This window comes from Zalophus californianus, chromosome 6 (genome assembly GCF_009762305.2).
Source record: "Zalophus californianus isolate mZalCal1 chromosome 6, mZalCal1.pri.v2, whole genome shotgun sequence".
Lineage (NCBI taxonomy): Eukaryota > Metazoa > Chordata > Mammalia > Carnivora > Otariidae > Zalophus > Zalophus californianus.
In genome coordinates this window covers 31,789,391-31,812,011 of record NC_045600.1, presented here as the reverse complement: position 1 = coordinate 31,812,011, position 22,621 = coordinate 31,789,391, and the positions used below count along the sequence as shown (strand labels likewise).

Below are 22,621 nucleotides of genomic sequence, written 5' to 3'. Positions count from 1 at the left end.
GACTGGCTTGTTTCACTTAGCATGATATTTTCAAAGGTCATCCATGTTGTAGTGTGCATCCGTACTTCATTCCTGTTTATGGCCAAATAAGACTGCATTGTATGGATACACCACATTTTATTCACCCATTCACCAGTTGATGGACATCTGGGTTGTTTCCACTTTCTGGGTATTATGCAAAATTCTGCTATGAACATTTATCTACACGTTTTTGTGTGTCCCTCTCTTCTCTTGATTTATTCATGCATTCATCTCATTTTCCTTGCCCCACAGGTGACAGTTCCAGTGTATGTAATGTGTATCTTTTGTTTGATGTGTTCATGATAAATGCATATTCCTCTTGTGTGCATGCATTTTTAATTTGTGTACATGGTATGGTGTTACAGTTCTTATTCTGTTTTACTTTCTTCACTCAGCCTTGTGTTTTTAGGATCCACCTATGTTGCCATGAGTAGTACATCTGATCCATTACTTGCCAATGGCTGTGTGGCCCTCGGGGCTCGGCTGCTACCACATTTTTCACACCTACTCCCACAGGGACAAATACTTCCCTGGCACCACCCACAAACCCACAATAGACATCCTGGTACAGGTCCCCTTCAGGACCTTGGTGAAAATGACTAGAATATATACCCAGGGATGTACTGCTGGACAGAGAATACGTGCATACTTACTTTGAGTAGTGCCGGCGGGGAACAAGATCGAGGACACAAGGAGGGACAGAATTGCTTTCAGCCATGTTTCCCACAGAGACATAATAGCCAAGACATACAATTGCCATCCAACCTTGCAAAGCCCCAGGACACCAGTACTGAGATGTACCATGCCTACTGAAGAATAAAGGTAGACCTTCATTTCTCATATCTTTTTCTTTCATGTTGCATCACTTTGCTAAGTTTCTAACTTAATCCACTTAAATCTTCTGGTCTCATAAAGTAGGGTTGTTCTTTATCCCTTGTGGATTAAAATTCTGAAGGAAAACTACTGTCCTAAACACTTTGCTTTGTTCTTGGGGTACAAAGATCTTTGACCCTATGATGACCATTTTCTCATTTTGTAACTGGGGAAAAGGTGCTGGTGGGAACCGGCTCCTAAAATCCTGGCCAGCACTCAGGAGCACCAAGGAATGGGAAGAAAAGGGAGGATTCAAATGATCCACTGGCAATTTTTAGCTCTGATGTCAATGACTTCCTAGAGAGTGTTTAAAATCCTTACGGATAGTGGAACCTGAGAAATTTCTTCCATGGGGGAAGTTCCTACATTTTGGGACGATCAACCATTTGGGCAAGGTTCGGGGTTAACAGATCACTGAGCGTCAACTGAAGAGGAGTGGTTTCTTGGTGAAGTACTCACTCAGGGCTTACCTTACGGGCCTCCACCCAAGGCTGCCTCTTCTTACACAGCAGATGGACGTCATCAAAAGCCTTTTGCAACGAATCCGTTTGTATGTAATATGAATCCCTTTGTCCTCATTTTCGTTTCCTAAGTTTGGATTTCTTTCGATTGGCTTTTCTGAAAGTGAAGGCCATACTCCTGCTGGACAGACCAAAGCTCTCTGGAGTCCCAGCAAGCCCCTGGGAAGGGACACAGTGGCTGTGAGGGCCTCCTGCTTCCTCCACCTGTTGCCACTTCTCCCCTCACCAGCTGCTGGCTTTCTTTTTCTTTTCTTTTCTTTCTTTTTTTTTTTTTAAGATTTTATTTATTTATTTGACAGAGAGAGACACAGCGAGGGAGGGAACACAAGCAGGGGGAGCGGGAGAGGGAGAAGCCGGCTCCCCGCTGAGCAGGGAGCCCGACGCGGGGCTCGATCCCAGGACCCCGGGACCATGACCCGAGCCGAAGGCAGACGCTCAACGACTGAGCCACCCAGGCGCCCCAGCTGTTGGCTTTCAAACTCTACCTCTGGGGAGCCGCTTCTGTCGCTGGCTTTACCCTGAAGTATTTAGGACAAAAAGAGAACCCAGCATTTCCCGACACTGAGTTTTATTTCCAGGGTCAAGTTCTTGTAAAGGCCGAGAGGGAATAGATAGGAGAGAGTGACATCTTTGGAGAAGTCACCAGGACTCCCTACTTCCACTTGTCCTCAACGTCGTGCTTAACACGAGCATCAAGGACATGGGGCCAAAGGTCAGCAGGTCACTGGACCTGAGAGGAGACACGATTATGATGACAGCGGTAGCAGGTCTCCTTACCCAAAGCCTGCTGCATGCTGGACATGGTGTTAGGGGCTGTGCGCCAGCTTCCGCGGACCTGAACAATAGCATTGCAAGGTAAGCCTCATCTCAACTTTGCATATGAAGAAATTCAGGGTCAGAAGCGTTAAGTGACCTGGCCCATGTCACAAAGCAAAGTTTACCGAGGTCTCTCTGGTGTTACTTTCCACTTCCCCAGGGCTACTTTGGACCCCCACTTTCCACCCCTCCTGGGCCCCCATCTCTCCCTGACTCACTACTTCTGCTATTCTAAGGCGACTGGGCTCTGACTCAGCATGAGGGAAGGAGGTTTCTTGGCACCAGGAAGGGACACAGGGCTCAGGAGACAGTTTACAGATGGAATAAAGCTTGTTAGTTCCCTCTCTATTGGGACTGAGGAGAAGCAGCAGCTGGAGAGAAATGCCCAGACGTGGGCAGGAAGGGGCTAAGTGGGGGCCTGGTCACGAGAAAGCAGGGCCAACGCAGACGCCGCTTCTCAGTCTTGCCCTCTGACCCCACGTCCCCTGGAGCTCGCCCTTGAAGGAGGCAGACCGAACATCAGAAGCCGCCTGGGAAACCGGGCAACTGAGCCTGTCCTAGGCCTTGAAGTCACACTGGGGACCAAGAGGAAGAAAGTCGATGTGACTGTGGGGCTCAGCAGGTGTCACGGATTTGCGCTGGGCTCAAGTTTTCCCTCTGAATTCCCGCTTCCTCCCCACCGGCGATGCCATGACCTGGGCTCTCAGCCTGGCTGGCCATGGGGCTGGCTGGCCCCGTCAGGAAAGGGGAAAGGAAGGAAGACCGGGTAAGGGAATGGGCAGAGCTCTGGGGCAAGAGCCCACAGAGCACTTGGCATGGGAGCAGGGGGAGAATAAAGGAGCAGAACTGTGGGCCTCAAATGTCTCCCTTTCTGGACCTGGAGCTCCACCTGATGGAGCCTGTAGGACTGTGGTGTACAGCTGAGCAGGTAGCGCCCCCCAGAGCCCCGGGAGGGGCTATTCATACAGAGGGCAGCGAAGGGCAGCCCGCAGGGATAGGCAGGAGCATAGGCAGGAGCATAGGCAGGAGCATAGGCAGGAGCATAGGCAGGGTCTTGCCTTCCGGGTGCCTAGAAGATCGTCTTAAGAGGCTTCCCATCATTCCAGATCTTGAAGGTGGGCACCCTGGAGCTTGAGCACCACCCAGGAGTTAAAGAGGCTGTTACTTATCGTGGGGTCAGGTGTCCCCAGCAAGGACCTGGACAGAGATCCCTTTCCTTTTTTTTTTAAAGAATTTATTTTTAAGTAATCTCTCCACCCAGTGTGGGGCTTGAACGCACAAGCCCGAGATCAAGGGTTGCATGCTCTACCAACTGAGCCAGCCCGGTGCCCCCAGAGATCCCCTTCCTGACTGCCGAGGCCTTGTTCCTGGCCCCACGGGCACCCAAGGCTGATGTGGCAGAGTCTTTGATCTATTACTACATCAGCAATCACAAGAGCCAATCCCACTTAAAAACAAAATCTAAATGATCTTGCTGGACACAAACAAGCTGATTGTCTTGAAGGAAGACAGAGCTTGGCCTCCTGCGCCTGCTACCCCAACCACTCCAGTCTATCTCGTAAGTTTGACTTCTTTCTGAAGGAGACCCCAGAGGCACAGTCACCTCGGTCCTCTGCCTTTTCAGGCTCCCATCCATCCTCCTGATTCCCCCTTGCCCCTGTTGTCTAGTGCACCAACATCAGGATCAGCCCAGCCAACCCTTTTCCCTCCCTTCCAAGTGGAATCCAAGGACTTGCTTTTTCCTGAGTTCTTCATTTTACTCGTTAACATGAGGAATGAAGAGGTAAAAGCAGTGTAGGTGTTTAGCAGGCAGGGGGTCCAAACCCCACTCCTCACGGATATCTCAAGCATACTTGCTGGTCTTAAGGGGAAGGATGGTTGCTGCCTGGACCCCGAATCAAGGGAGGAGAGGTAATTGAGTGAGGCTGATGTAGCTGCTGAGGGACTCAACTGGCCTCACAAGGAATACCCTAATTCAACAGGAGCCCACACCTGGGACATCCCCACGGGTCTCTCCACAGAAGCACAAGCTGGGGGAGCTGCAGGATTTGGGCCCGACCTGAGCAGAAGGACAAGCTTGCGTTTATGCCATGCCTTGCCCCACAGTCAGACAGACTCGGAATGAGGCAGCGTCTCCACCAGCCCTTCCCAGGAAGGCAAAGCTTGGCAGCTCCTGCCCAGGGAGTTCCAATCTGCTGCTTGGGGAACAAAATGCAGGAGTTTCCTTTGGGCAGGAAAGTTTAACACAGGAATAAAGATAAAGGGATCTGAGCTGTAAGCTGCTTCTCCCAGCTCCTTTCGGAAAAAGATCTCACCAGGATCTGACAGCTAAGAAGAGCACAGTGATTTGAACCAGTCTTCCTGGGCCTGCAACTGGGCAGATACCATTTAAAATTTGTTCCATCCTCTTCTGGTCCTGGAGTGCTTACAACTTGAAAGGGTCTGCTTCTATTCTTAAGTCCCTGCATACCTCAAACCTCACAACATCAGCTCCCACCCTCTGGTTCTTTTTATCTTTTCCTCCAGTCACCCAGCATGTTTATTGCTTCTCTCTGAAAGTCTTCCAAGGGATTTATTGACATCTCCAGAGGCTGAAATGTCAGGGCAGCATTCAGCAATCCGGGATGGGTCAGAGTTGCTGAATGGTGCAGGGATAGGTCGCGTCAGTCTGAGTTTAAGGGACCTTGTGTTCATTTTCTGGGGGTGAGGGTGGTCCGGGCTAAGCCGACCTGGCTTTTCCTTTGCACCAGGCCCTTCTCTCCTCACTGTGCCTCCTTGCCAGCCATTTTCAATGCCTGCTGTTGCTGCATATTGTAATCAGAGCCTGGAGTCACGCTGGGTGAGGGTGAGATCAAGGTAAGCTCCTCTGCCCAACCAAAAAAACCACTTTAGGAACAGCAAGATGTCAGGAGACTGCTAGCCTCAGAGGCCAGGCCAAGCCATTTTCTAATACGAGGAGACTGAAATGTATGATGCAGCTAACCACCCCCACCTCCTTCAGGACAAGGTCAAAAGGGCTAATTTAGGCCTGAACACTTCCATGCCCTCCCAGTCTCCCCCACCCTGGTTCTGGCTTCTCTTCTGGAGAATGTGTTCTATTTGAAAAGCTTTTTCCCCCAAGTATAATTCCATTGCCTCTTTCCACCAGCAATTCAAACCTCTCCCGTCTCATGTTTCTCTGCCTGTCCTCTCCAAGTGCCACGAGTATGCTCTTAGATCCCTATTCCAGATCTGTCCTGAGGGTTTAGTGGGCTGGGACCCAACTCTGACCCTTTCACCCCTTGGCCTAACCAGACCACTGTTGGCTTTGTTATGGCTTAGCTTCTTCTTGAATCAGATGTTACAGAATATTACACACACACACACACACACACACACACACACACGCACGCACGAAACAATCCTGCATGGAAAACTCTGGTCAAAACTTTTCCTTGGCACACACACAGAGCATTTCCATGGCTTGCCACTTTCCTGATTCTCTAGGGCTGGTCCAATGCCAGATTGGGGAATTTCACCTCTGCAGTCTAGAGACAAGTTTGCTGTCCCAGCTCCTGAGGTCTGGGTCATCTCCAGTACCACCATACTAAGACTACAGTTTCATGAAACCTGCCACTACCCCCCTCCTCGCCTGCAGATTTACTGTCGTGAGCAAGGAGATGTGAGGCTCCAGTCAGCCAGGCCTGCCCTTTTTTTCAAGCTCCCAGCTCACAGGCATAGTCTTTAGATCACTGGCTTCCCAAATTGGAAGTGATGTCCAAGGCCCTAGATTCTGCTTTAGGCAGGTCCATTTTAATGGGGATAATGTACTCTTTTCCTACGGTTTCAGATTAAGGTTTGCTAATAAATAGTAAATTCCTTCTCTGAGAGAGAAACTTACTTTCTATATTCCTTGGCAGACCCCATTTTATTTTATTTATTTTTTTAAAAAGATTTTATTTATTTATTTGAGAGAGAGAATGAGAGAGAGAGAGAGCACATGAGAGGAGGGAGGGTCAGAGGGAGAAGCAGACTCCCTGCTGAGCAGGGAGCCCGATGTGGGACTTGATCCTGGAACTCCAGGATCATGACCTGAGCCAAAAGCAGTCGCTTAACCAACTGAGCCACCCAGGTGCCCTGCAGACCCCATTTTAAAAAGTCTTCTACATGGTGTATACGTTGTTAGCAATAAGCAAGGCAAGCAAAAAAGAGAGGATGTATTCATGGTAGCAAACATTTTAGTGCTTTCTATGTATCTGGCACTGTTCTTTTTTTTTTTTTAAAGATTTATTTATTTATTTTGAGAGAGTGAGAATGAGAGAGAGAGAGAGAGAGCACATGAGGGGGGGGAGGGCCAGAGGGAGAAGCAGGTTCCTCGCTGAGCAGGGAGCCTGATGCGGGACTCGATCCCGGGACTCCAGGATCATGACCTGAGCCGAAAGGCAGTCGCTTAACCAACTGGGCCACCCAGGCACCCTATCTGGCACTGTTCTAAGCTATATTTATATTTGCTCATTTAATCCTCTAACGATATGCAGAGATAGGCACTCTCCCCTTTTTATAGGTGAGTGGCTTCAGGCCTGAGCAGTTGTACACCTGCTAAAGAACTCGGCTCACCGACTGGTTCTGGTAGACATGACAGGGATGTCTCAGGAATGGGAACGCCACAAGATGGGACCTAGAGAGGCCATGGAATTGAAGGAATCCAATTTTAGAGTTGTGAGGGGCCTCAAGAGTTTGAGTGACTTGCCCAAGGCTCATGTAGCTATTCCACTGAAGAATTAGTATAGAATCCACTTCTTTTGCTAGTTCAATGCCCTTTCCAGGCCAGGCACAGGTCACTCTTAGAAGGAAAAGAAGTTAGCCTTAACGATTTAAGGTAGGGTCTTGGAGAGGCTAGAAATGTTAGAAAACACTGACGTGAAAAGAAAGTAAGAGACGGTGGTAGGGATAGGTAGGCCCCAAATATCATCACTAACCAGTCTAGGCCTAGTCAAGATGTTTGTTGCCCTTTGAAAACCTATGCCATCTCCAACAGCCACACACTCACCTGTTTTTGGTACATGCGAGAGTATGCTGGTGTTCAGATCATTACTTCATGGAATTTATGCATTCTTGCAGAGAGAAGTTCTCTCAAACCAATCCTGCATGTTCACTGACTTCCATTATGTTTTTATTTTTTGAGATTTTTAAGTCATCTCTATGCCCAACAGGGGGCTCGAACTGATGGTCCTGAGATCAAGAGTGGCACTCCACCGACTGAGCCAGCCAGGCGCCCCTTGACTTCCATTACAAATTAAGGATTTTGCTTGGGGATTTTGGAGCATCTTGATGACCAAGTGTTTTACAGGCCAGTCCATGGCATGTTCGGTGCTAATTCTGTGGATCTGGAAAGCTGTTGAACTCACCTAGCATTTCATTTCTTCCATTGCAGCCTTCCCTCCCAGCTTCCCTAAGACCACAAAAACATCTCTCATGCCTAAGGATCCTGGGTTGGGATCCAGTTATCTCTCTGGTTTATTGCCTTTCTCCAGCCTTGGTGGGGGTACTAACAAAGCCAGAGAGAGGGAGACTTGCAAGCTAGCATTCTATACTTAAACTGGAATATTCCATTAGCTCATGGCTAATGAGCTCCAAAAAGGAGCTCATTTACCAACTTCAGTAATTTGAAATACTAGCTATCCCATTTCCCTACAGTGTGACTGTCTTGTCGACAAGCACTGCAGGACCCTTCTGCACAGCTCAGGTAAACCCTGTTGAGTGGAATAGAGCAACTCCTCCTGCTTGTCCCTGGCCACGTTAGCGCTGGCCCCAGGGAAGTTTCTCTTTGCCTCTGAGCCTCCGTTCTGAGATCCATCTTATCACCTTTGCACTAACAGTGAAATGCAATTAGTGTGTACATGGCTCAGATTTCTTTTCAGTTTTCTTCTGTTGCATGTGAAAAAATTCAAAATTACTTCCAAGCCACCTGAATTCATGTTCCTTCATTCCAGTATGAGCACTCACGCACAGGTGAGCACTTAGACTGAACTATCCCATCTGAGAGAACCGCACAGATTGTCCAAAGCCATCATCCTCTGTTGTAGGCAAGTCTGGACTCACTGAGCCTTACTTCACCTTAGTGCTTCAACCCTGGCCCACTGCCTTGCTTAGGTCATAAGGGGTGGATGGCCTTCCTCTGGAAGCATCTATTTTCCTCAAGAGTCTTGGTTGGCAAGAACTTTTCAGTTAATTGAAGGAGCTTTACAGGCAGGATATAAAAGATCTTTTCTTTCTTTTTTTTTTTTTTTCTCAAAGGAACACGTCTACAAAGCATGCTTGGGACAGGGCAGAAAACGCAACTTGATATTTGGAAACATCAAAAACTTTCTTTTGGGGCTGTTTGTAATGTCACTTCACTGTATCACTCCCTTAGCTCCAACTAATAAAAGGCTCAATTCCAGGATCTCACTATCCTGAGTCCACGTAAGCCTGGGAAAGGAGACCACGTAGATAACCCCCTCTGACCCTACGTTTCGTTGTCTAGATGTGACCTTTGTTCTATACCTAGAAGAGGCAATGACCACTGCCATGGATGTGGAATACCAGTTTTTCTTCTAGTCTTCAGAGTGGCTTTGAATCAAGTTTCAACTAGAAAGAATTAAAACAGGAAAGAAATTAAGGATCAGGTGTCTAAGCAACCAAGTCTTCCCTGGAAGAGAAGAGGAAGCCGTGAGAAGTGAGTAATAGGTTTATTTGCATATACACGAGAGAAGAGCTAGCATTGCTGGGAGTCACAAGAGGAGGGGCTTGGAGGAGATGAGGCTTCAGCAGAGGAAGGCACCTTGACAAACAAGGGACTCCTGGCTTAGTAAATCAAGCACAGTGGCAACCTTCTTTTGCCCCAAGCCAACTACTCTTTTAACTCATTTACTGCTGTCCTAGACACACAGGAATCACTTACAAAACCAGGCAGAAAATAAAGTGGAGAGAAACGGTTGTACCTTTCTGGACCAGCCACTTAAAAATTTATGTACAGGATGCAGGAAAAAAAAAAAACAACAACCATAAGAGGCACTTTCGAATAGTTCTTAATCTAATCAGTGCCATCTGTCCTGCTAGTAAAAATACCAACATGGAAAAATTCGGGGATCAAATGTGCTTCCAAAGTTGGGGCCTCAATTCACAAGGATTTTGGCAAAGGGATTCTAGAAGTGGTTCCTGCCAGGTTTCCAGGCCCAGGATCACAAGACAGGGGATTTCTGGAAAGGAGAGCGGAGTGGCTAGAGAGACAAGCAGTTCTCAGCCTCCTCTAGTGAGTATCTTGTGGGCTTCTTTCCTGGCCAGTTGAACCTGGGGCGCTGGGAAGAGTCTCTCGTTGCTAAAAAACGATCCTTCTTGAACACTGAAATTGAACCAGAATGAACTTTGATTTCTCTTTGGAGTACCCAAATGGGATTAAGGCTTTTAACATGAAAAGAGCAAGTTCTGCATTTGGAAACTGTAACCACCAAGTGGCTAGTTCCCAAGGGAACTTCTTTTTCTCCAGGAAAAGTGGACTGTCCTTAGAGAAATCAGAAGAGGCTAGCTGATTAGATTAAATAAAATAGAACAAAAAGATTAGGTAGGCTGACTAGGAAGGGGAAGAGAAACACACACTGAGTGAATATATCTTTTTTCTGTATATAAAGGATTAAAAAATTCCAATTTAATAAATTTTGGAAAAGCAAATGTAAAATGACTTGGGCTTATAAAACCAGAATTTACAATTATCTGTGAATAGTCAAAGACAAATCATAGAACCATTTTGATTACAAATCCAAAGTAATTCTAATGGTTACAGAATCACTCTCCCACTCCCCCCGAGAGATTACAGTTGTTAAATCATAAGCATCCCCACTGCTACTCACACTCCCTCATCTCCTCCTAAGACAGTGTTTTCACACCCAAGTCACATCATGCATACCAGGCACGTCTTTCCTTTCACAAAGCTTAGCCAGATGATGCCTCCTTTTGGTTTAGATCAAGAACCTTCCTTTTACAGATGATCCCTCTCCCCCCAGCGCCTAAACCCATCCAAGTCTTCATCCTCCACACGGTCCCCGTCCCAGCAGGCCAAGTCCTCCTCTAAGGGAGCGCTGGACCGAGAGGCCGCACCAGTCCACGTTCGGTCCTCTCCAAGCCGAGGCTGGCTGCACCCCACGTGGCCTAGCACCTTTGCACCCAAGAAAGTTACAGTGTGCTTCTTTCTCTCTTCCTCGTTCTTGCCACTACTCTGCCTTTTCATGACATCTGTGACGACGAGGTATCTGGTCCTTCCTAGGTCTTCCTGTCTTGTGCAACCCTTCATGCATAACTAAGTGACCGGCAGGACCACTGTGATGCTGAAAGTCTCTTGGTCTTTCTCCCTCTCCGTGAAATGGAGTCTCTTCTAGCAGCCAGGAGTCTTAAACCAGAGACTCCTCTCTGCCTCCTAACCCACCAACTCAACAGTAATCTGTTTCTTTCGAGATGCCGACTGCTCTGCAAGATCTAGTCAGGACACCACAGCCTCTGCTACATGCAAGCCTGCGGGAAGATGCCAGTTCCTTCGATTCTGACCAATCATTTTGGGTTGAATTAAATGAATATAGTACCACACCCTGCTCTTCACGACACTTCTTCATTAACAGACCTAGAACATCTGCTTCAGTAGTCTGAGCACAAAGCTCTTGAGGCTGTCTTTCCCCCTCCTCTCATCACTTGGGGCCAGGGAAGCTCCCGTTGGCCTTTACAGTGCCTCTTAGGAACTAGCACCTCAGCAGTTCGAGCGTTCCCCACAACCAGTCATAGTTTACGGCCTCCATGCGGAGTGTGGTGCAGCACTGCTCAGTCGGCCATGGGTGAAATTTATCAGGGGTCTGTGTCCTCTGGAATCTGATCTTACAGGCTAACCTCTCATTTGCATTAAAACCGCTCCACTTTCAGTACGTCCACATTCAATGCTCAATGAAGAAGTGCTACTGAGAGAAAACATGGACGATTTCCCTAAGAAAGGACCCATACTTTTCATTCCAGCACAGCCAATGGGCTGAGGGCCTGTTCCCACTCTCCCCTTCATTCTTTCAGCATAGATCCATGACTCGGTGGCAGCACAGCTGGAGCCAGCAGGCCCTCACCGTTAAGACCAGAACACCTACAGCATGTATACAAGGTGAGATGGCAAAAGATACAGATCCACAGATCCTTTCTCAGGGAGAACGGAAAGCCTCTGAGACAATGAGCTCACACGTGCCGGTGAACACACACAAGAACAAGTCAAACGTCTCAACAAGGATTTACTTTAACAAAACGCACAGGTACGCGATGCTCGAGTCTTACTAGAAAGGAGTCACTTGGATTTTTTTTCCCTTTCCTTACACAGCACAAGCCAACGGCCAGCTAAACATTCAGACCCATTACTGACGAGAAGACAGCAGCATCAGACACAAAATTTCAGGCCCTGGTTTTATGTGCCTTTAATACTTTTTTCCTTTCCTCTGTGTTCACTAAACAGGATTAAAAAATTTTTTGTAAAGCTACATTTCATAGCTTTTTGTTTTCCCTTTGTATTTATCATGTTTTTAATTTCTTCTCTGAGGAGGAATTCTCTGAATCTGTATCTTCCAATTCGACTCGGTGCCTTTTCAGGCCGCTATGGCCATGAACAGCCCTGCTGCTGTCTGTGTCTGGGGGGCCAGTGGCGTCCTCTCTTGTTCCAGCACTGGGGGTCTCACAGGCCATTTCAGACCCACAACAATCTTTGTGTAGGAGTGTCCCTGTCAGGGACAAGCTATCATGGTCAGTGTCCGAATGTCCTGGAGAAGAGCACACCACTGCCTCCAGCTCTCCAAAGTTCTGCCCGTTGTTATGGGGGTGAGGGGGGCGGGGGTGTAAGCGTCCATTGTTGTGGTTGGCACAGATGGTTTCGAGGCTCCTCTCCTCACTGTCATCAGACTGGGTCCTGGGACAGCTGCCAGACCCGCTGCTCAGAGTGGAGCCAGATGCCTTGGGGACAGGAGGAGAGGGCGGCTCCTCAGCCCGGCTGCTTAGGGCCTTGCTCAGGGCCTTCCCATTGAGCTTCTTGGTTTCAAAAGAGTGTTCTACAGAGCCACCATTGTTAGTGTCCTGTGAGGGGTCCTCCGGGGCCTCTGCCCAAGGGTGGCTGCTGTGCTCCTGGCCTGGGCCATTGCTGGGATTTCTAGCAGAAGTCCCTTCTTTGGAAGCATCCTTGCTGCGACCTTCAGGGGTCAGGTCCTGGTTCCGCGGGCCTACAGTCGAGCCGAGACAGGCTTCCTTACTGGAAGAAGGGGCTGGGCTGTCCTTGTGGCTGGTGCCCGCTCGCCCTTCATCGGCCTCCCCAGACACGAGCGAGCTCTCTCCATCTTTGTTACTGGAGTAGGAGATATAGGAGTAGCGGAGCCACTTGTAAGCTTTATAAATCTTTCGCTCGACCGACTCGATGTCAGAAGTTGGCGAGGCCCGGCTGGGCTGAATCTCCAGCGTGGAAGTGCTCCGCTCAGGGGAGGAGGGGGGAGAGGAGGAGAGGTCGTCCACTTTGATCTGGGGGTAATCATAGTTGTCTTCTCCGATGTAGGTGCTGGCGGGCTTGCTGGGGGGGGCGGGCCTCTCCTCTCGGGGCGCCTTCTGCCGGCGCCGCAGGGTATTGCGCTGCCGCATGGCCGTCCGGCGCTCGTTCAGCTCCTCCTCATCCTCCGAGCTGCTGGAGCTGCTGGAGCTGCTGGACTCCTCTTCAGGGCTGGGAGACCGCGGCCGGGGGAAGAGGTCTGTGTCCAGCTCCACCTCACAGGCGTTCTCTTCGGAATCGGACTCGTTGGAAAGGGCCAGGAGGCGTTTGTCCTGGTAGCGCCGCAGAGCAGACAGGCGCTGCTGGCGAGACGCGGCCTCCTCGCACGTGGGCGGCGGCGGCGGCGACGCCCCTGAGTTGGCGGTGGTGACCCGGAGGGGCCCCAGGTGGAAGGCGCTGTCGGCATTCTCGTCCACTGTGGGCGGAGGGGAGCGGGGCAGCGAGGCCGAGGACTCGGAGTCGGTGTAGCCCGAGCGCTCGCTGACCCCTGCGTGCAGCTGGAGGATGGTGCTCTCGCTGAGGTCGCTGTCGGAGTCAGAGCTCCAGCCTTCGATCTCGCGGCGCACCAGGGAGTCAAAGAAGGCCATCATCCGGGGGTCTTCCTGCACGGACTGGTTGGCGTAGTCATGTGACAGGCCACTCCCACTGTTCAGCACCAGGCTGATGTACTCTTCGTGGGTATAGAGGCAGCGGGAATCATCCTCAATCCGACCGTCTAGGTCTCCTGTACATCCTGGCTGCTTGTATGGGCTCCAGATCTGCACAGAAGGCAAAAACAAAACCAAGGAGGCCTGATTGGAAAGTACTCCAAAGCTGGTGGAGATAAAGAACACTAAGGCAGAGCTTCTCCAGGCCCTTTCTGTCATTCGGCCAGGACTTGCCAACCAGCTTTAAAAATACATTCTTTACCAGACTGGATTATGTGGGCCACATATGAAAACAGAGGCTTCGAGAGTCAGGTGTTGGAAAAAGCACCGTCTAGGCCATAGGATTAGCCTCGTGTCAGGAAACCTAAATCTTGTCTCTTGACCCAGGAGAGTCATACACCATCTCCCCTACGAGCCCCCTCCCCTTTAGCTACTCTGTGAGTAGCCTGGAAATTACAATGACCCCCTTCATAATCGTGAAGAATAGGGGATGACTTGAAGATTGGCCAATGTGTTCTAAACTCTCAGAAGACTGAAGCTGTGCACAGAGAGGTACCACTTTTCCAAAGTGAAAACAGACCCAGCAGTCAGTCCCCTGTGGTAGTTATCATTTCAGCCTATAACTCCACTTCTCCCCAACTGCAACATTTCTATTTTTAACTAATGGGAATTGCTTACTAGTGCTTGATAAGAATAGCCAACTGCCTACACTGCAGTTCCCTCTTGGACATGCAGGCAGTAGTTACCCAGGAAACTGGGTTCTCTTAACCAGGTTGCTGCTAACCTGCTCCCCAACTCTCCTGTTAGCTGCAGGAATAGGCAGGACACCTCCCCCCCCCCCCCAAGACCATGGCCCCATCCCTTAACGCTCCTCCACTCTATCATCAGAGACATGAGCTGAGAGCCAAAGGAACTAGGCAGAGCTAGGACTCAAACTCAGGTCGGCCTAACTGCTAAGGCCCAACTTTACAAGTGGAATAAGTTAGGCAAAAATCAAGTTCAAGGTAATTAAGCTGTCACTGCAGATGAGAACAATTAGCTTCACCTGACTACCAGACTGGTCCACAGAGCAGCACACAGATGCTCAGTTACATCAGCTGGTAGCCATGGCAACTCAGATGAAATTCCAGGCGATTTTCTTGCCTGACAGGCTGGTGTCTATCTTTAGATGGCACCCAACCCAGAAAACAGGGCTCCTCATTCTCTATCCTCTATCAAGACAATGGCTTTACTTCCCCAAAGCTATCCAAGGACAATTCACCTCCTTGTGAGCACTTATCTGAGGTCCCATCCTTCCCATGCTTTACTTGCAACTTCTGAGAGGTAGCACCTTTTTGGAGGATCTCCAGTTCAAAAGGGGCTGGAAAAACCTAGGTTAGCTCTCTTCATCAATTCCCAACTCAGATTCATTTCTCCTTCGACTTTCTTTGCCGCCCTCAACTCCTCAGGTGTTCTCCCCTCTCCATCCTCACTACCTGACCCAGTGGAGGTTTAAGGCAGTGGTTCTCACACTCAGGAGTGCACAGGGGTCACCTGGTGTTGACTCCTAAGCCCCACCCTTAGAGATTCTGATTCACTAAGTCACCAGCAGGTACTGGGGCTCTGCATTTTTAACAAGAGGGAGAGCAACTTTTTAAGAAACACTAGAATATAGTTAGAAAATAAGTAGCAGAAAATAAAGGATTTGTCTGAAGAGATTCTCAAATTCTATGTTTTGAGACATTTAGACATTGCCTTCAACAATAGGCTCAAGCTACAAATGACTATCTCTGCAAACAAATGTCCAAGGGAATAAAAGTTTGGTGGCTTAGAAAGGAAACTGAAGGGTCCCTCAGGAATTTTGGGGGGTCTTATCCTGTATTCCAGGCCAGATCTCTTACTCTCCCAGTTTAAAAATGGTAAAATTTTACTAACCATATCGTCTAATATGAAGATAAATCTATACGTGCTTCACAGAAACAAAGAATTTGCTAACAGAAGTACAAAATATTAATGGTGGGATGCTGGTCCAACTACGCAACAAGCCAGTTTCTAGGTTCTAATCTACCACCCAGCCCCTATGTCTTCACTTCAGGAATGAAAATCATTAACACTGAAGGTCAGCTTTTATTTGGGCTCTGGAATGTATTAAGCTGAAGGAGACATTCATTCCTGAAGCTTGGAGTAATGGAACAAAACGCTGGATCAGGAGGCAGGAGACTTGAGTGTGGGTTCCTACTCAGCTTGGGTTGACCTTGGATAAAGCTCAGCTCCCTGATCTAAACAGTGAATTAGATGGGTCTCATCCAATCCTAAGGTTCAGAGCAGAACAAAACCATCATCGCAGACAGCTGGTTTGCAGTCCTCCAGGGACTTGTGGCTCAGAGCTGCACGGGCAAGCAGAACAGGTAGGAACCCCAGCCCCACCGCTTCACAGGGCCCTGGGCAAATGACTTCACTCTTGAACACATCTTTTCTCATCTGTAGAAATGAGAATGATGAAAATACATAACCTATACCAAAGCACAGAAAAATGTGGTGCTTTCTCTTTCACTTGGCAGCTAAATACCTCAACCAGGAAGTTTTAGACCCATCCTCGAAGAGACTTTCGAACATCAGAAGTACTGACCGTCCCTATTATCTTAGTCCTCATCCTAAAAATAACAGTTTCGAAATATTTGTGAAAGTGTATTTCTTCGCACTGAAAGTCAACAACTCAGAAGTAAAGCACCAAAAACACAACCTCCTGTTGCTAACATGTTAAATGTGGCTAGGCAAGCCTCCTCTTGGGGCAAGGTTCATGGGAAGAGGAGGAGGGATAAGCAGATTTCTCTCCAAGCCCAGTGAAAAGTTTAGCTCGGGGCGGGGGGGGGGGGGGGGGGGGGGGGGGGACGGGGGGACGGACTGCTGAGGGGAAAAGATGCGGTTCAATTCTTATTCAAACACTGTCAAAATGGAAAGCAATTAAGTAGCAAGTGTTCTGATCCACACAGGTGCCCATGACATGCCTGACATAGCAGCTCTAAGCCCCCTCCTCTTTGTGCTGTTGTACTAAATTAGGAAATCTGACTACCTACCAAGAAAATCTACACTGATAGGGACCTAAATATTTAGGCTATTTAAGGGTTCTCCGCCCTCTCTAATCTGGCTTCTGAGACCTTCTGGGCCGACCTCCTGCCCACCTTCCAGCCTTATATCTTAGTCCTCCCCCCTTTTTTTTTTTTAAGATTTTATTTATTTATTTGACAGAGAGAGACACAGTGAGAGAGGGAACACAAGCAGGGGCAGTGGGAGAGGGAGAAGCAGGCTTCCCGCTGAGCAGGGAGCCTGATGCGGGGCTCGATCCCAGGACCCTGGGATCAGGACCTGAGCCGAAGGCAGACGCTTAATGACTGAGCCACCCAGGCGCCCCTTAGTCTTCCCTTCTTGTGCTCTTCCCTTTGGCCAAACATGATCATTTTCTGAACAGGTCCTACGCTTCACTGCTTCTGAGCAATTATTCGTTAAGTATAATGCCCGGAACACAGTAGGTGATCAATAAATATTTATTGATTCAACAAAATAACTAACTATCCATTGCCTCCACTTAGAATATTCCTCAAATCTTACTCCTTCCTTTTGCAGTCCTTATTCTTCAAATTCTAGCTCAAATGTTACCTGCCCGAGATTATCCCAGATGGGAAAAGATCTCTCCCTCTCCCAGAGCATTCTGTTTCCATCTCTTGTGTAGCTATTGCGCTTTTCATTGTATTTATCTCTTGTCTCTCTTACTGGGTGACCTGCATTACCTTTTTTTGCCTTTATGTTCCCCAGAGGGCCTAGCACAAATGGCACACATTAAGTACATCACAAACATGTAAATAAATGAATACTGGTCTTTTGAGAAAAAAATGTCAGCATTTGCCCTATCGTGCCCCTCCAGGCTTAACTATAAGTAACAAACCCCCTCTTTTGCTAAGCATGGACATTCGGGGGCGAGAGACCTGTTATGGGTGAGAAGACGCTGGCCCCGACCCCTTGGGATTCTTCTTCTCTGGACCAGGACGGCAGCAGTAAAGGACAAGGGAGAAGGTGGAGTGAAGTGGAGAGAAAAAAGGTCTCAGGCTGGGCTAGACCATTATGCTCTTTGAGTCATTGATCCTCCCAGAAATACAAGCAGGAAAGTGATGCTTATTACAATAGTCAGTTCAGGGGCACCTGGGTGGCTCAGTTGGTTAAGCGACTGCCTTCGGCTCAGGTCATGATCCTGGAGTCCCGGGATCGAGTCCCACATCGGGTTCCCTGCTCAGCGGGGAGTCTGCTTCTCCCTCTGACCCTCTTCCCTCTTGTGCTCTCTATCTCTCATTCTCTCTCTTTCTCAAATAAATAAATAAAATCTTTAAAAAAAAAACAACAAAACAATAGTCAGTTCAGGCACACGTAATTCACAAGGCACTCCAGGATGGCAAGTCCCTCTTAGCATCCTCACTTGACAGCTGGGGCGCAGACTCAAAGAACTGTTTAAGGGTACCAGCTGTACTGACTTTAGGTTTCAAATGGCTAAATGAGCCTCCTGGTGGGGCAGGGTTGAGACACCACTAGAACCTGGAAGCAGTGAGCTCCATAGTTCAGTCTGGATAACCTCCCAGAGAAAATATTTTCTTCTCTTATTCCTCTGAGAACTTGGCTAGTTTCCACACTATGACCTTTAGGTTAAGGACTCCAGTTGACTAAACAATAATTGGGGAGACTAAGTACAGAAGCATCCCAGAGTACACGGCCAAGCAGGAATCTCTCTATTAAAGGAGATGCCCAAGCAGAGCTCTCTGAAAAAGAGAATGACATCAACAGGCCTAGAGAGGACATGCTACTGTGCCAAGCCATTAGTCATAGGCCAAAGGAGAAGAGATGGCAATTCAAGGGATAGGGCCAATCCATGACTGTCCAGTGAAGGACAACTGAGATGACCACCTCCTGCAGAGACCTCTGGCTGCCTGCTGCCTTCTCACCAGCATGGGGAGGGTGAGAGGCCACTGGGAAGAACAAAGAACAGGGCTCTATCCTGACTTTACCACTAATTAGCTGTGTAATTAACCTCAGATGGGTAGTTTATAATTGAAATCTCACCATCTATTTAAAAAAAAAAAAAAAAGTCAGTAAAAATGATCTAGAAGTCCTGCTCCAGCTCTGTGGGAAAATGTGTGCAATCATGAAAGTCAGCCCTGATCCACAGGACCAATAAAACTTACATAAAGGAATTTGGAATGAGGACAAATAAAAATATTGACCCACCCTCCATCGTTACATTTCTGATAGCTTCCCTTGCCTCAGATACAACTTGGTTTAACTCTAGACGGAGGGAGGGTGGGAGGGAGGGAGGAAATGAAAACCACCAAATCATCACAAACCAATTTTTACCTTTTTCCTGATACCTTCCCTCAGGTTTTCAGTATCATTTTAGGGAAAAAAAGAATAGGAGTTTTAACTTTTAGGGGTGATTATCATCTATCCTTACTTAAAAATCAAGTTATCAGAGAATCCTAAAGGATTCATCATTTGCCCCAAACCTTCATTTACACAGATGTGGAAAAGGGTCACTAGCAACTGCAATGTGAGTGACAGGCAGCGGGCTGTCCTCCTGTGGACACAGGCCAGGCGGGGTCTCTCGGTTGCAGGCTCCAGATACATTCCTTGACCGGGTGAAGTTCATTCAGTCGATGTGCAATTAATGCAAGCGTTTAGCCTCGACCACAGCCACATGCAATGGTTTTTGATATGTTCTGCAACAATTTAGCTATGGTTCTGGCAGTCACTTAGGGATGTCTGTGCCATATTAGTACAGCAATTAATGCAAAGTACACACCGAGTAACGGAGGGGATGGCGGCTTCCAGATGAGGTTTGGAAAGCAGAACGCATCAGACTCAAGATCAAAGGCCATTGGAAATGTAGTGGCATACAAGTGGTGTCTAGTTTCAAAGCCTAGTGACTATTTTAAAAGTGGTCCTGAAAGGAGGGTTTTAAACCACTCTTTTAATATCAATTTTTCAATATTTTATATGTTAAAATAACTGAAAAAAATTTTTAAGTAATCTCTATGTGCAACGTGGGACTTGAACTCACGACCCTAAGATCAAGAGTCACATGCTGTACTGACTGAACTAGCCAGGCGCCCCAAAATAATTGAGAATTTTGATAGACCTTTAGTATGTTTTGGTATGAGGTCCTATATATATGGATCTAGTTTCTTCCAAATGAATTGTAATAATTTGTCTAAAGAACAGAAGGGGAAGGTGCCTCACCTTGATAATCTTTTCTACACCAGAAGAGCAGATCATGTAGGTGTGAGGGTTAAATCGGACCTGGTTAACAATAGACCGATGCCCTTTCAGCACCATGAAGGCTCCGTTGACCACCCTACCAATGCCACCTGGGAAGACAGAAGGAAACAAAAATCAAATGATGAAATGGATAAAAGTAAATAGGTTCCAGTAATGGCAGACAAACAGCTCTGAAGCAGAGCCAAGATTTTTATTAACTATGCCACCAGGAGAATGCTTAATCTTACAGATAAAGTTGCTATGGAAAGAGGGAAGATGAAATATTCTCTCAGCATATGTGCTCTTACCAAGAGCCTTTATTTAGCCTTTAAGCATTGCCCACGCCCACCCACTGCAATTCCATTGTCAATGAAGCCCCAGCCACTTAAAACATTTCGCAAGTTTTTGATCCCCAAGATAGAACCCAAGTGTTACCTTAGAAAAGGCCAGTCATGAGCAAAATAAGACTGAACTACTTGGGAACAGTTAGGCATCTGAGCCAGGGACATGCAGAACCAGAAGCATACAATTACTTACACGCACAAAAAAACCTCTGATCCATTTGCCCTTAATTTCTATGATGAAGGTTGCAAACAAACCAACACACAAAAGCCACTGGGAAAATAATGGAGAAAATCCTTTTGTTACCCTGACAGGAGGGAGAGCTAGGGATAAAGAAAGATTTGGGCCACTTTCCTGACAGGGAGAGCCCAAGTACTGAGAATCTGAATTAGAATAAGGGACTTAAAGACTAATTAAAATCAAGAGGCCACTAATAAAAAGTTATATTTTAAGGACCATCCTGTAGGCTTTCTTCTTCAGTGACTAAGAAAAGCACCAGATGCCTGGAATTTATAACACAAATTAAGATGTCATCATTTATAAACTTGGAATAATCTCAAAGTTTCAACTTCACTGGAAAGGGCATCACACACAGAACACATGCACCCATGTTCTGAACAAGGTTGCTTCTGAGCAACCATCAACAGCTCAGTACACATAGGCCAGCCTGTGTCCCCAGCCAACTGGTAACCTATGATGCATTCAGGTACAAACAAATAAGCGTTCATTTATCTAAGCAGAGAACACCATCTTAGCCACTACCAGGAGCACGGCGCCACTGGGCACAAAGTATCAGTAGGCAGTTTCTGCTCCACATGCCTCCACCCTACTCCCAATGCCACCTTGTTCAAACCTTCATTCCAGACATTTCTCATCTCAGTGTCTAGAGGGACAATGACTACCACAACATCCCTTCTCTAGAAATAATCTGGTTCTGGAGAAGGTGTCTTCTGCTTTTGGCCTCCTGACACAACTCCCCTTTCGACTCATGGAAGATATCCCTCTTGATTGCCATGTACATACACATCTTTTTTGACACAAGAGCTTTCAGATCTGCCAACTAGCACTAGGTGCTTACACTACTTGGTCAGTGACAAAAATGTTCTTTGCCTAATTTTTCCATCATATTTGATGTTATTTTTTAAAAGGTTTTATTGACTGACTGATTTGAAAGAGAGAGAGCGTGGGGGAGAAACAAAGGGAGATGGACAAGGAGACTCCACGCTGAGCACAGAGCCTGATGGGGGGGCTTGATCTCACGACCCTGAGATCATGACCTGAGCTGAAATCAAGAGTCGGAAGCTTAACTGACTGAGTCACTCAGGAGCCCCTGACATTACTAATATTTGAATTATCCAGGATGGATAACACACTTAAAGCTATTCATATCTCAACCTAGCATCATCAAGTTTGCTAATAAACCATAAAGGAGAATGACGAGGGCATAGAATTGATATGTTTTCATTGATCAGGAAAGGCTAGGGGCCCCTAGATGGTTCAGCAGGTTAAGCTTCTGGCTCTTGATTTTGGTTCAGGTCATGAACTCAGAGTCGTGAGATCGAGCCCTGTGCTGGTCTCTGCGCTGGGCATGGAGACTGCTTAAGAGTCTCTCTCTCTCTCCCTCTGCCTCTGCTCTTCCTCCTACCCCACCTGCGCTCTCTCACTAAAAATTAAAAATTTAAAAAATAAAAATAAAAATAAAAGGAAAGGTTAAGCACCAAAGTAGGCTGCCGTGATGGGAAACCCTAGGAAGCCTGAGTGCACTGGGTTCCTAGAGTGGAGTGGGAGGAAGGGAAGGTAACCTGAGCCTAGTCAAAATAAAAATAAATGAGAAAATTAAGGAAAAGAGATCCATGGGAATCTAAAACAGTTGTCTCCATACAGGGATCTTACCACCCTCCAAGGAGTTCCCTCGGGTATATATATTTTTTTCTATATAAGGTTGATTCAAAAAGTAGCATTCCCGGGGCGCCTGGGTGGCTCAGTCTGAGCCAAGCGACTGCCTTCGGCTCAGGTCATGATCCTGGAGTCCCGGGATCGAGTCCCGCAGCGGGCCCCCTGCTCGGCGGGGAGTCTGCTTCTCCCTCTGACCCTCCCCCCTCTCATGCGCTCTCTCTCTCTCTCTCTCATTCTCACTCTCTCAAAATAAATAAATAAATCTTAAAAAAAAAAAAAAGCAGCATTCCCACTCATGGGTCCCTTCTGAGCTCCCCGTTTCCTACTCCTACCCATACCTGCACTGGGGTAGTCACTAGCAAAGAAACTTCGGGTTAAATCTAGTAAAATCTCTTCTTTAATCCTATTGCCTCCAAGAAAAGTAATTTATGTGACTCAAGAGAGTTTGAGTGTCTTTTTCTTAGTCAAGTAAATGGCAGAGTCAAGATTTGAACCAGTCTTTTTGGCTATAATGCCCAATATCCTTTCCACTGTAACAGCGGCCTTTAAGAGATGAAAGGATTTGAATAGGGATGGAGTCTGAAGCTCATAAAATATTTTCTTTTTTTTTTTTTTTAAGATTTTATTTATTTATTTGACAGAGAGAGACAGAGCGAGAGAGGGAA

At 47.4% G+C, this 22,621-nt stretch overlaps 1 protein-coding gene across 4 annotated transcripts in view; it reads right to left on the bottom strand.

Moving 5' to 3' along the window:
* Positions 1-11,489: 11,489 nt before the first annotated feature.
* The window catches only part of DCAF5 (DDB1 and CUL4 associated factor 5), a 98,052-nt gene continuing 86,920 nt past the window's right edge, over positions 11,490-22,621 (bottom strand). For all 4 annotated transcript variants that reach the window (XM_027570776.2, XM_027570777.2, XM_027570779.2 and 1 more), the window contains 2 exons: positions 19,701-19,828; positions 11,490-13,553 (listed from right to left, as the gene is read on the bottom strand). In XM_027570776.2, the coding sequence (XP_027426577.1) occupies positions 11,784-13,553; positions 19,701-19,828 (1,898 nt within the window). In that variant the 3' untranslated portion in view covers positions 11,490-11,783. The remainder of the gene's footprint in view (positions 13,554-19,700; positions 19,829-22,621) is intronic.